Raw genomic sequence first — 12622 nt, 5'->3', positions numbered from 1 at the left:
ATGCATAAACATTTTTGCATTTTCTTCACGCTAGAAATCAATCATTTTATATTTTTATTGTTGTTTTTTTTTGGCTACATTCAAAAGAATGCCACCATCATCATCAAATAAACCGAAATATCCGCATTAAATTAGAATGGTTTAACAAACTGCAGGTTTTTTTTTCCACTTTTTGGGAAGATAGCCCATGGCTTTGGAATTGGGAATTTTATCGACATTTTCATGAAATTGGGAAAATAAATTCATTAGCCTTTTTTTCCACACGAAAAGTCCACTGATTAGGGAAATACTAAATTTGATATAACCCTTTATAATCATTCAAATTAAAAGAACAAAGTCATATAATACTTTGTTAGATGTAATGAATTAAAATTGAGATAAAATACACATTAGACTTCTTTCTAAAAAAAAAATTTTTTTTTTTTTTTGGAAATTTGGCATTTTTTGCCACATTTTGGGAAAAAAGTATACTTTTTGGGATTGGGAACAGCCGAATTTCGGCTATTAAATCGGGCCAAAAAAAAACCTGAACTGCTTTTTTAATAATTTTCTGGAATGTTTTTTGTCCCTAAATGGACACCATATGTCTACAATATTGCCTAAATGAGGTCATTACATCATGCGCGCAACATTACCAGACACTGTGATGGTTTGAAAATGAGGTGAGTAATGTTTGTTTTGAAATAAAATATGACAGTTCTTCACTGAATTAACCAGATATTTTTGTGTTAATAAGCACATGAACTTCTTATTTTCATAATACATTTAGATATTTGGTTGTCAATTTATAAAAGAACATGTTTTTAAACCAATTGACCCTTAAATGCGCAAGATTACCGGACAGCATCGTACGTTGATATATCTGTTTATTAGTCATATATATTAAAGCTGCAAACAATTAATCACTAACAATTGTTAAAATATTTAAATGCTCCAAAACTATATATATGGCCGCTTTGAGTTTAAGGCATACAATCGGTAAACATTAAATATGAAAAATATAATCTTAACATTGTGTCCGGTTCACAAAGTCCGAAAACATATATCCTTTAAATATCACTAATTAGCAACGATCTATATGTAGTACACGAGTACATTTACTGCACTCTATACTAATTAAAATTGGATACAATTAATGAGTTACTACTAAACTGAAATGTTATATACTTTACCCCCAAAAAAGAAAAAAATAACAATTTGCAAAATAAACAAACTTGAGGTGGTCGCCATTTTCATCTATGTTAGCCGGCGCTTGGTCTAAACGGTCATATATTGATATCCAAGTTTCATTTTTTCCTTGTCAAAATTGTATTTAATAAATTTAACTAATTTCTTTTAATAAGTAGACCTTATTGAAAAACAACTATTTATAAACGAAGTCCAAATGTTTTGGAGGAAAAATAACCGGTATACCTAGATGTGACCGGAATGACTTGACACGTTTTCATAGAGAGGTTATTTTCGAGATTATCGAGCCGAATGTAGACTTTGGACACTGTGCATCATTGAAAGGTTGACAGCATTTAACGAAGAGCACATGATGACCAATATGTTCCGTTTAATCGTTTCACCAATGGTACTATACAGTAGTTTATTTTGAAATGTGAATTTAAGTTCGATCTAATTTATGACCCCAGGTATAGGTAGATATTTACAGTATAAATTTTGACAAGCATAATAATAAATGTTGTAATTTTACTAGCTGGATAGTTGTTTGTTTAAAGATCTGTAAGTAAGAAAAGACTAGTACATCTTGTAAAGTGTGATTTAAAATAATATTTAAAAAATATATACTTATGTGTCTTTCAAAGTTCATAATTTATATCTACATATAAAGACTAGTCTAGCCAGTGACTAGCTAATGTTATAAGATAACACACTTATGTATTACTATGTATATGTTCCTATAGAGATCTAAATAATAACACATATATTATTATTACGTTATTAAGCACTACCAAAAATATGATATTGATGTTTTAGTTTGATTGATAATTGTTAACATGTCATTAATGACATTAAAACTAGCAGTTTAAAATTGGTAAGTAAACATCAATAATAGAAACAATTAAATTTAAAAAAAAGTTTTGATTTGGTTCTCCCGAAATGCATCTCTTTATCTTTGTTAGGAAGTCTACTACTTCACACTATATAAATATTAGGTGTTTTGTCATTTGCAAGATTAAAGGTCATCAATTTACAATGACCAAACTTTACTAATATAAACTTTCCTTTTGCTGATTAATTTATTAAGTTAAGTAAAATGTTTTTTATCACATTTTTCAAGTGTGATTAAACAAAATTTAAGCTTCATAGAAAAGAAAAAAATAATCATATTAACCTGCATTTACTGTATTTGCCTTTTCAGGCTCGTCAAATTGGGAAGAATTCTATAAGCTCCTTGTCTGCTGTCACTATGACGTCCACCCAGCCTCAGAAACTCAAGGGTCGCATGTTCTCTGTGCAAGCTGCGCTGCCAAAGTTCCCAGTGGCCCCTCTGAAGCAAACGCTGGACAAGTACCTGCAGACACTTCGACCACTTGTGTCTGATCAGGAGTTTGAACAAGCAAAAAAGGTGGATTTCTAATCACTGATACACCTGTGCAGGGTTTGACATTAATAGGAGTCTGATTGTCTGGTATAACCAAATTATTGGTTATACACCCCGAGTATAAATATAAATATATATAATTTTTTCTCAATTGGAAAAGTACCTTTTACAGGAATTTTATAAAGAAAGGAAAAAAATCACTGGAACATGTGTGGTCAGATGTGGTCAAAATATTAGTTTATTACCCTTCATCCATAATCATGTCGAACACTCTGAATGACAAGCAGGATCTCTGCGCAAATGTATAGACTTCACTTGCATCGTGGTCTCTTCTGTCCACATCTGGTGCCTGAGGCCATTGTGTCTTCATTCATACAAATATGTTTTTTCAATAAAGGTATCACTTAACCCTATGTGAATCCTATTGACATATAAGGTTGAAATTTCATATTTAACTTTCAGCTGTGTGAGGACTTCAAGAATGGTGTAGGTCCCGAGTTACAAGCCAAGCTGATAGAGAGAGCTGGGAAACACACAAACTGGGTACTTGGACAATATCAACTACTAAATGACAAAAGCTTTTACATTTTGATCTTGACCTTTAATCATTCTACCAATGTAAAAACTATTGTAAGAAGTGTTTTTATTAGTAAAAACTTTTTAGATGAAATTAAGTGTGACTTATAATTGTTGCAGGGTATTTCCACATGTGTCATTATTGTTTGAAATAGAAAGAGTTCAACCTAGTGTTTGAGTATGAGTACATATGAACATGATTTGTAATAATTTGCATGTGACTTCCAAGATTGTTTATAAATGATCAGAATAGGCAGATTTTTATTAGATATGTATGGTCCTCTTTTTCAGCGTGGATTTTATTATTTAAAATGTTACATGTATTCGTACATTTCTGTTATAGCTTTCTGATTGGTGGCGTAACATTGCCTACCTAGATGTCAGGGAACCCTGTGTAATCAATTCAAACCCAGGGGTCCTGTTTCCTAGGGGAAATTTCAACGACCTTGAAGGTCAACTAAAGTAAGTTTGTGCAACCTTTATTTGGAGCTATTGTGATTATGCAAAAGGGCTACTGGCTATACTCAACCAAACTTCTAAATAATATATTTTCCGACTAAAAGTGAAGCATTTGCCACCATGTCTCTATAAAGAAAGTTAAATCCCAGCACAATTTCACAATCTGAAATTGGACTATGAAGTAAAAATTTCCAATTAAATGACTCTCCGCCACCTCCATTACTCCAACCCAATAATTAATCTCAGTCTTTCTCCATGCTTCATCCACTTAAATTGTTGATATCACGAACAAGTATTGGTTAAAGACAAAAACATAACACAAGATAGCTGATTTTATGTAATAATTAAATGATGTTTGACATGACTTATTAGAATTTAGAAAAAGTTTGCATTACAAATATACATATGTTAGATTGATGCATGTGAGAATCTGATCTTATAATTATTTCATGTTTTGTTTTCCAGCTATGCCTCGAGACTGATTGCTGGTTTACTGGATTACAAGGTCATGATTGATGAGTAAGCAACAGTTATGGATTCTTTAAATATGAAAATATGTCTTTTACCATATGTGGCTTGCATAGGTCCAGACCAGACCGTGCATCTACGTAGTCTGGTCAAAAGCTACACTGACCACTAATGAGACCACGACACCAAGTGTGACTTTATAGTGTGCAGAGTGTACGCATATGCAGCAGTTGGTCTTGAGCTATCCAGGCTGCATATGGTATATGACTTATATTTTTATGTCCCCCCGTCTATACTGGGGGAATATTGTTTTTGCCCAGTCTGTTTGTTGTTTTGCCTCAAACTTTAACATTGGCCATAACTTTTGCAATATTGAAGATAGCAACTTGATATTTGGCATGCATGTGTATCTCATGGAGCTGCACATTTTGAGTGGTGAAAGGTCAAGGTCATCCTTCAAGGTCAAAGGTCAAATATATGGGGGAGGACATAGTGTTTCACAAACACATCTTGTTATAACATGGCTTTAATGGTTAAGTATTTACAGAAAAATTTATCCATTTACCATACAATCATTGTTACTTCCAGTGTTTCAATGGTAGTTTAATGCAATGAAGAGTATTCAATTGAAACGTTTAACTTGTTTAGGGTCATTGTTTGAGGTTATTGACTAAGTTTTTTTAAACTATGACCTTCAATTAAGAAGAGTTATGACCCTTATTTTGCTTAAAAACTGGTTAAGGTAAACATGCATAATCTCCATATCACTGTTTCTTCTGAAGGTATTCAACTTTAACTTCACACGTGCGATTGTGGTCATTGTGTGAGGTCATTGACCAAGTTCTATAACTCTGGTTTGCTATTTAGCAAAATTATAATGCCTCTTTTTGTGCTTACAAAATTCTTGTTAACAATTTCGTGGAACTCATCCATATACAGATATTGAAATAACTTACTCTTCATACATGTGTTCAGGATCTTTATGTTTTTGAATTGTCCTAGGCCTATAATAACAACAGTGCATCACCACTTTTTAGCTCTACTGCCAAAGGCAGAAGAGCTTATGGGATGGCATGGTTTCTGTGTGTGTGTGCGTTAGACTTTTCTTGTTTATCCGATAAAGTCCACAGTTTTCATCCGATTCTTTTCAAACTTGTTCAGTGTCTTTATATTAATGAGGACTTGAACCCTATTGATTTTCAGGTCACTGGGTCAAAGGTCAAGGTCACAGTGACTCGAAATAGTAAAATGGTTTCCGGATGATAACTCAAGAATGCTTAGGCCTATGATCATGAAACTTCATAGTAACATTGATCATGACTGGCAGATGACCCCTATTGATTTTCAGGTCACTAGGTCAAAGGTAAAGGTCACAGTGACTCGAAAGCTTGTTGACGCAATTAATTCCACAGTTTTCATCCAATTATTTCCAAAATTGCACAGTATCTTTATATCAATGAGGACTTGAAGCCTATTGAATAAGAGCGGTATCGGAGAAATAAGTACACAATAATCTCCCCTTGAATTTGAGAAAATTCTCCTTGTTTGCGCGATTAAGTACAAAGTTTCCATCTTATTCTTTCCAAACTTGCACATTGTGTATAGCAGTAGAGCGATTCAACAAGATTATACTTATAAAAGTCTTGTTCATGTTTTCTGGCAAGATTAAATGTATGTTAACATTCGTGTGCAAAAATAAGTTTCTCTGTAACTACTACAGATATTCAATTCCCACATGTTTTGGGGATCATCAAGTTCATAACTTTTAGCAGCAATGAAGCAGAATAAAGCCCCTTTGTGTACTAAGAAAATTACTGTTTAAGTGTGTCAAACAATTCTTTTCTGTACATATTTCCAGACCTAGCATGAGGGTGTATTTTGGGAGAGTTGCATCCTAGGTCGGAGTCTCTGTCGCTGAAAATATATAAGCAGCCCTCTGTGAAAATGGGATTTAATGCATGTGTGTAAAGTGTCACCCAAGATTAGCCTGTGCAGTCTGCACAGGCTTATCAGGGACAACAATTTCCACCTTAACTGGATTTTTGCTAAGAAGAGACTTTCTTTTATTGAAAAATACCATAAAATCTAAAAGTGTCGTCCTTGATTAGCCTGTGCGGACTGCACAGGCTAATATGGGACAATACTTTGTACTTATGCATATAGACCCATTTCCTAGAGCACGGGGCATTTAACAAGTTGGCTATGAGTGACTTCAGTTAGAATAGAGGTCAATATGGTGAAATTTTGTGTTGGCAGGTAAAATGCTGATCTAGCACAAGCATGATTTGGGGCCATTAGGGGGGCATTGTTAATAAAAATATAAAAACTGTTTCTAGTCAATAACTTTGCACTCCGTCTGTCTGTCTGTCAGTCAGTCTGTCACACTTTTCTGGATCCTGCGATAACTTTATAGGTTCTTAATATTTTTTCATGAAACTTAAAACATGGATAGATGGCAAATGGAGATTATGCACGTCATTTCATTTTGTTCCTACGTCAAAAATTATGGTTGCTATGGCAACAAATATATAAAAAACATATTTTGTTACTGACAATGGTGGAGTTTCACCGGTAGGGGACCATATTGCTTGGCAATCTCTTGTTCTATCATTGTATGCTGTCATGCTATGTTGGGATTGCATTTCGGGAGCAGTGGGAACAAGTTCACTGTAGTTAAAAATAGAAAAAAACTATAGATAAGTTACGTTTGGATGCAGGTATTGTGCTGTTATTGTTTTTGTAGGTAGCTTATATTGATTGGAATTGCATTTGGGCCATATTGGGTCAAAGTCGCTGTGAATTAAAATAGAACCTTAGTCTGAAGATAGGTATTGTGCTGTACTTTTCTGTGTAGGAAGCTTATATGCATCCCTGTTCTTGCAAAAGTTAATTAAATGAACCTAAATTAATCGGTGTACCGGTAAATTTTAAATTAAATTTCTTGGCATGGTCACATGTCTTGTTTAAATTTATTATTTTTCATCTTTAAATTTAAATATCCTTTTTAACCTCTACAGTCAACTTCAAATAGTCTTTAGTTGTCATAATATCACGTGACTGAAAGAAAACATACATCATGCTATCATAGCGGAAGATTAGTAAAGCGCACTCACTTAAGACAGCTCTTGTCATACTATTAAATAGCTGTCTCTGGATAATTGATATCTTTTTCTATTGCTTAGCAGGCTCAATTTTGACTGATTCCTTTGTTCTGTATGCAGAACTTACAAGAAGCTCAATCTTGACTTTGACTGATTCATTTGTTCTGTATGCAGAACTTACCAGAAGCTCAATCTTTACTTTGACTGATTCCTTTGTTCTGTATGTAGAACTTACCAGAAGCTCAATCTTGGCTTTGACTGATTCCTTTGTTCTGTATGCAGAACTTACTAGAAGCTCAATCTTGACTTTGACTGATTCCTTTGTTCTGTATGCAGACCCTACCAGAAGCTCAGTCTTGACTTTGACTGATTCATTTGTTCTGTATGCAGAACTTACTAGAAGCTCAATCTTGACTTTGACTGATTCCTTTGTTTGTAGGCAGAACTGACCAGAAGCTCAATCTTGACATTGAATGATTCCTTTGTACTGTTGGCAGAACTTACCAGAAAGTCCAACCTCGACTTTGACTGATTCCTTCGTTCTATAGGCAAAACTTACAAGAAGCTCAATTTTAAATTTGACTTATTCCCTTGTTATATAGGCAAAACATTTGTTCTGTAAACAGAACTCACCAGAAAGTCCAACCTTGACTTTGACTGATTCTTTTGTTCTGTAGGCAGAACACACCAGAAGCCCAATCTTGACTTTGACTGATTCCTTTGTTCTGAATGCAGACCCTACCAGAAGCTCAAACTTGACTTAACTAATTCCTTTGTTCTGTATGCAGACCCTACCAGAAGCTCAATCTTGACTTTGACTGATTCCTTTGTTCTGTATGCATACACTACCAGAAGCTCAAATTTGACTTTGACTAATTTCTTTGTTCTGTATGCAGACACTACCAGAAGCTCAATTTTGACTTTGACTGATTCCTTTGTTCTGTATGCAGACCCTACCAGAAGCTCAATCTTGACTTTGACTGATTACTTTGTTCTGTATGCAGACCCTACCAGATGCTCAAATTTGACTTTGACTGGTTCCTTTGTTCTGTAGGCAGACCTTACCAGTGGAGCACCTAGGCAAGAGCCCACTGTGCATGATGCAGTACTACCAGGTGCTCTCTGCGTGCAGGATACCCAGAGTCAACAAGGATGAGTGGGTGTGCTTCCCCCCGGACCGGCCCAACCCACCCAGACACATCACCGTCGTGTACAACAACAATGTGAGTACATCAATCTCATGTACTCCAATGCAAGTGTGTTGTCTATTAAATAAATGAGCCTATTCCTGTGAAAGCTGGGTTTAAGCCCAGTTCGCACAGGCTTATGGTAAATAACACTTTCAGCTTTTATAGATTGTTTCATTTAAAAGAGGTCTCTTTTTAACAAATATGCTCTGGAAAATTACATCCCACAATATGCATTACACACATGCATTAAGTCCAGTTTTCCTATAATTAAGCTCAAGCTGTGATTTTTAAGGGCAAAATATGGGGCCCTGATTTTGGCTACATTGCTCAAAAGGTGTTATTTTTAAGATGGTTGCCTTTAAATTGCCCTCTGAACGTAAGTTTTATTTTGAGAAAAAAAAATGGATACAAAATGAAAATACCTCTTGAGAAGGGCCCCGTTGCCTTTTCCACGACAGTTGAAACAAAGCAGGGCAAGAGATTACCATTCATTTGAACCAAATTACCCCAAATAGACATGTTTTACTTTGCATTATCAGAATCTTCACTGAGGTACCAGTCTGTACATTTCATTTCTTATAGGTACAAATCTATTAATTTCAGTTCTTTGAGGTACCAGTCTACGGCAGTGACAACAAACCCTTAAACACGTCTCAGCTTAAGGGTCAGCTTGAACATGTAGTGAAACAGGGATCAAAACAGGGGCCACCTCTGGGTCTCTTTACTCTGGAGTACAGAAACAACTGGGCCAACGCTTACCAGAATATGTGCAAAGGTAATCAGTGTAATCTTGTAAACTTGCTGTTTTAGACACAAAGGTAAATTGTTTTGTTTTTCACTATTTGACGGCCCGGACATTAGTTCTAACGTTACAAAGGCATCCTTGACTATCTTTTTCCTGAATGATTTTGCCATTTGTAATTTATTTGCAAGCTCCAGATCAAATTATGCCTATGACATAAGCAATCATGCTGTACTGAGTAAAACTTACCTGACAAATGACTCTAAATCTTTTATGTATGCTGATAAGTAACAGGCTTGGGATATTGAAAAATATTTCTGTGGCTCAGCTATGTTACCTCATTTTAACTTTTTACAGAGCTCCAGATAAGGTTTTGTGAAATTCTTAAAGTTACTACCAGATTTTCAAAAAGAATTCTAAACTTTTCTAAATGACCCAAAAATAAATAATAATGTTTTTTTTCATGCAAAAATCAAAATAAACATACTAGCAACTTTATTTATACGAGTTCAACAGTGTCTATTCAGTATTATACAATTTTATTTTTCAAATACCTTCATATGCCCAAACTGTGCTTAGATTGCATGCCTTCGATTAATTTTTACATATTTCACAATTAAAATGGGTCTCCCCTTCAATCTTTTCAACGATTAGCCATGGGAATTGTCCCTTCCACTCGTTCAATGTTTTTTTTTGTTTAAGTTTGGACCCGTCGTGTCGCGTTTTTTTAGCTTTTCCGACTGTGTTGGCAACTGAACATACAACATCGTATAAGATCTTTTCTATAATACGCGAAAAAAACTCAATAAAAATCAATACAAACCGATGTAAAAATAATATTCGTAACTTGATTTTGTAATTCTTAATGGTACGACAAGATTCAAAAATAAATACATAACAGACTTGAAAATAATTCGTTATTACGAAAAAACGACCCTTATCTGGAGCTCTGTTTTTAGTTGGATATTTTTACTAAGATAATACATGTGTAGAGTGTTTTTTCTCCATTGGCCAATTCATTTGCAGATGAAACCAACCGCAGATCCTTGGAGTCAATACAGCGTAGTATAGTGGTGCTCTGCCTGGACCAACCTAATCCCTCCAGCACCGACCTGCGCACTGGATCAGGCCAGCAAATGTTACACGGCGCAGGCTCAGGTGGGCACTCAGGCAACCGGTGGTTTGATAAAACTATTCAGGTAGGTTTATTTGGGTGAATGTTTTCATTCATACTTGACAAACAAGAGTTTAACTGTTAACATTTCAAAATAACTTTTAAAAAGTGTGAATCTGTATGAGCGAATGTTGCACCAACAACCAGGATATAAAATGATTTTTTAAAATAAAAGACAAATCATGTCTTTAACAAAAAAATAGGAACATGTTTTAAGCAGTTTTTGCACCAAACTAAATGGCAATTAAAATAAAACTTTATTTTTTTATGTTCTTAATTATCTTAAACATGTACTTGATAATTTTTTTAAGTTTTGTAAGTTTATGATAATAAGTGTATTTACCTAAGAGAGAAATACACTTTAAATACACTTCAGTGCATAAATGCATGAACATTATTACAAAAAGTGTGCATAATCTACATAGTTCAGTGTATCAAATGCTTTTTAAATGGGGGAAGATAAATGCCAACACCACTGTTGTTTAAAATGCATTGAATACACTTGTTTTGAGAAGGGCAATTTATTTATTGCATCTGTTGGTTTCAGTTTGTGGTGGGTCAGGACGGATCATGTGGACTTAACTACGAGCACACAACGGCAGAGGGGCCCCCTATAGTCCAACTCATGGACCACTGTCTGGATTACATGTATGTGTGTAATACTATCCACTTTGAAAGTTACATAAGCCGGGTCATGGGTCTAATACCATATTGGACCAGTGTAACTCCAGACCATCCTGTGCAGTTGGACAGTCTGATCAGGAACTACCCCAATGGCTATAAAGTCATGCAAGGTTTGGTGGTCACATGAACAGTCAACATTTTAGCTCCTGACCTAACTCTGCAAATGTGCAGGCTAGCTTGAAGCTTCACTGGCCACATATTGATTACAACTGATTTTTGCATAACATGGGTCATATTTTTTATGTCCCCCACCACTATAGTGGGGGACATATTGTTTTTGCCCTGTCTGTTGGTTTGTTTTGGTTTGCTCCAACTTTAACATTGGCAACAACTGCCCCACTTTTGCAATATTGAAGATAGCAACTTCATATTTGGCATGCATGTGTATCTCATAGAGCTGCACATTTTGAGTGGTGAAAGGTCAAGGTCATCCTTCAAGGTCAAAAAAAAAAAAAAAAAAATTCAAAGCGGCGCAGAAGGGGACATAGTGTTTCCGACAAACACATTTCTTGTTTAAAAATTAACTTCTGATACAATTATTGTAGATCAGATCTCAACAAATCTGGAAAAAAGCATCAAATCTGTAGGTACCAGTACAAACAATGCTAGCCTGATGTGTATCAATGGTAGTTTCAATGAATTTGTATGTCCCCCAGTCTATACTGGGGGACATATTGTTTTTGCCCTGTCTGTTTGTTGGTTTGTTTGCATCAATCTTTAACATAACTTTTGCAATATCAGCGCCCTCACACTACTTTGGGGGAAGGGGTCCGCAGCCCTTAGGAGGGGGAATGTTTTGTAAATGGGGGAATTTTTCAAAGCAAACTTACTTTACAGCAAAAAATTGCAAGAACAGGAACCTTATCAAAGCAGTTTACTATTCTAAACATCATTTCTTGAAATGATTTAAAATAAAAGATCCATGCTCCTATTTAAAATTGTTATATTATACCGAGTCCATATCAACAGAATCAGGGAGTGCCTCTGGGATCTCGGAGCTCGACATGTCATCTTCACTAGAATAGTGACTAGTAGTACTAGTGGAACAAAATGCATCTGCATCTGGGCAAGGGACTGTTGCTTGAACAGAAGATCAATTTGTAAACATTTGGCGAATGTTTTAGTGTTGATTTTTTTACGATAAGACTTGCTGTTATGATACATGACGTTTTTATGACCTTCACCTTCTGGCCGTTCTTGATCGTCTAGGTGTTGTTTTTTTCCGATGTTTTATTGAGCGTCTAATCGATATAAGGTTACATACCACCAATTCCATAAGAACAAAATAAGCGTAGATAGTGTAGATACTTTAGTGGGCGAAAAACGGTCAATTTTCAACTATAAATCAGCAGTTCTTTAAAATTTTGTTTTCATTTTCTGAGGGGGAAAAATCAGTTTTGGGGGGAAAAAAATATACTCTTCAGATGGGGGGACTGCCCCCGAAATTCAGCCGCATATCTGATAGATAGAGGGCCCTGAATATTGAAGATAGCAACTTGATATTTGGCATGCATGTGTATCTCATGAAGCTGAACATTGAGTGGTGAAAGGTCATCCTTCAAGGTCAAAGGTCAAATATATGGGGGACATACATGTGGTGTTTCACAAACACATCTTGTTTTATATTTAACATGATATGTTAATATGAAAATATTTAAAATGGTAAAGCCATGTTTG

The 12622-nt window shown here is 35.1% G+C and overlaps 2 protein-coding genes across 7 annotated transcripts in view; one reads left to right on the top strand and one right to left on the bottom strand.

Moving 5' to 3' along the window:
* The window catches only part of LOC127837850 (serine/threonine-protein phosphatase 2A activator-like), a 23134-nt gene extending 21584 nt beyond the window's left edge, over positions 1–1550 (bottom strand). For 2 of the 4 annotated variants that reach the window (XM_052365259.1, XM_052365258.1), the window contains exon 1: positions 1215–1268. In XM_052365259.1, the coding sequence (XP_052221219.1) occupies positions 1215–1236 (22 nt within the window). In that variant the 5' untranslated portion in view covers positions 1237–1268. Of the gene's footprint in view, positions 1–1214; positions 1269–1413 lie in introns of those variants that run through there. The other 2 variants (XM_052365261.1, XM_052365262.1) reach the window with 2 other exon arrangements.
* Positions 1428–12622, top strand: part of LOC127837843 (carnitine O-acetyltransferase-like) — a 24572-nt gene continuing 13377 nt past the window's right edge. The window contains exons 1-9 of one of the 3 annotated variants that reach the window (XM_052365243.1): positions 1428–1576; positions 2369–2575; positions 3014–3094; positions 3471–3589; positions 4052–4105; positions 8210–8378; positions 8949–9120; positions 10114–10286; positions 10809–10909. In XM_052365243.1, the coding sequence (XP_052221203.1) occupies positions 1538–1576; positions 2369–2575; positions 3014–3094; positions 3471–3589; positions 4052–4105; positions 8210–8378; positions 8949–9120; positions 10114–10286; positions 10809–10909 (1115 nt within the window). In that variant the 5' untranslated portion in view covers positions 1428–1537. Of the gene's footprint in view, positions 1729–2368; positions 2576–3013; positions 3095–3470; positions 3590–4051; positions 4106–8209; positions 8379–8948; positions 9121–10113; positions 10287–10808; positions 10910–12622 lie in introns of all 3 variants that reach the window. The other 2 variants (XM_052365244.1, XM_052365245.1) reach the window with 2 other exon arrangements.

The sequence above is a fragment of the Dreissena polymorpha genome, chromosome 7 (genome assembly GCF_020536995.1).
Source record: "Dreissena polymorpha isolate Duluth1 chromosome 7, UMN_Dpol_1.0, whole genome shotgun sequence".
NCBI classification, from domain to species: Eukaryota; Metazoa; Mollusca; class Bivalvia; order Myida; family Dreissenidae; genus Dreissena; species Dreissena polymorpha.
This window is presented reverse-complemented; position numbering and strand designations above follow the sequence as displayed.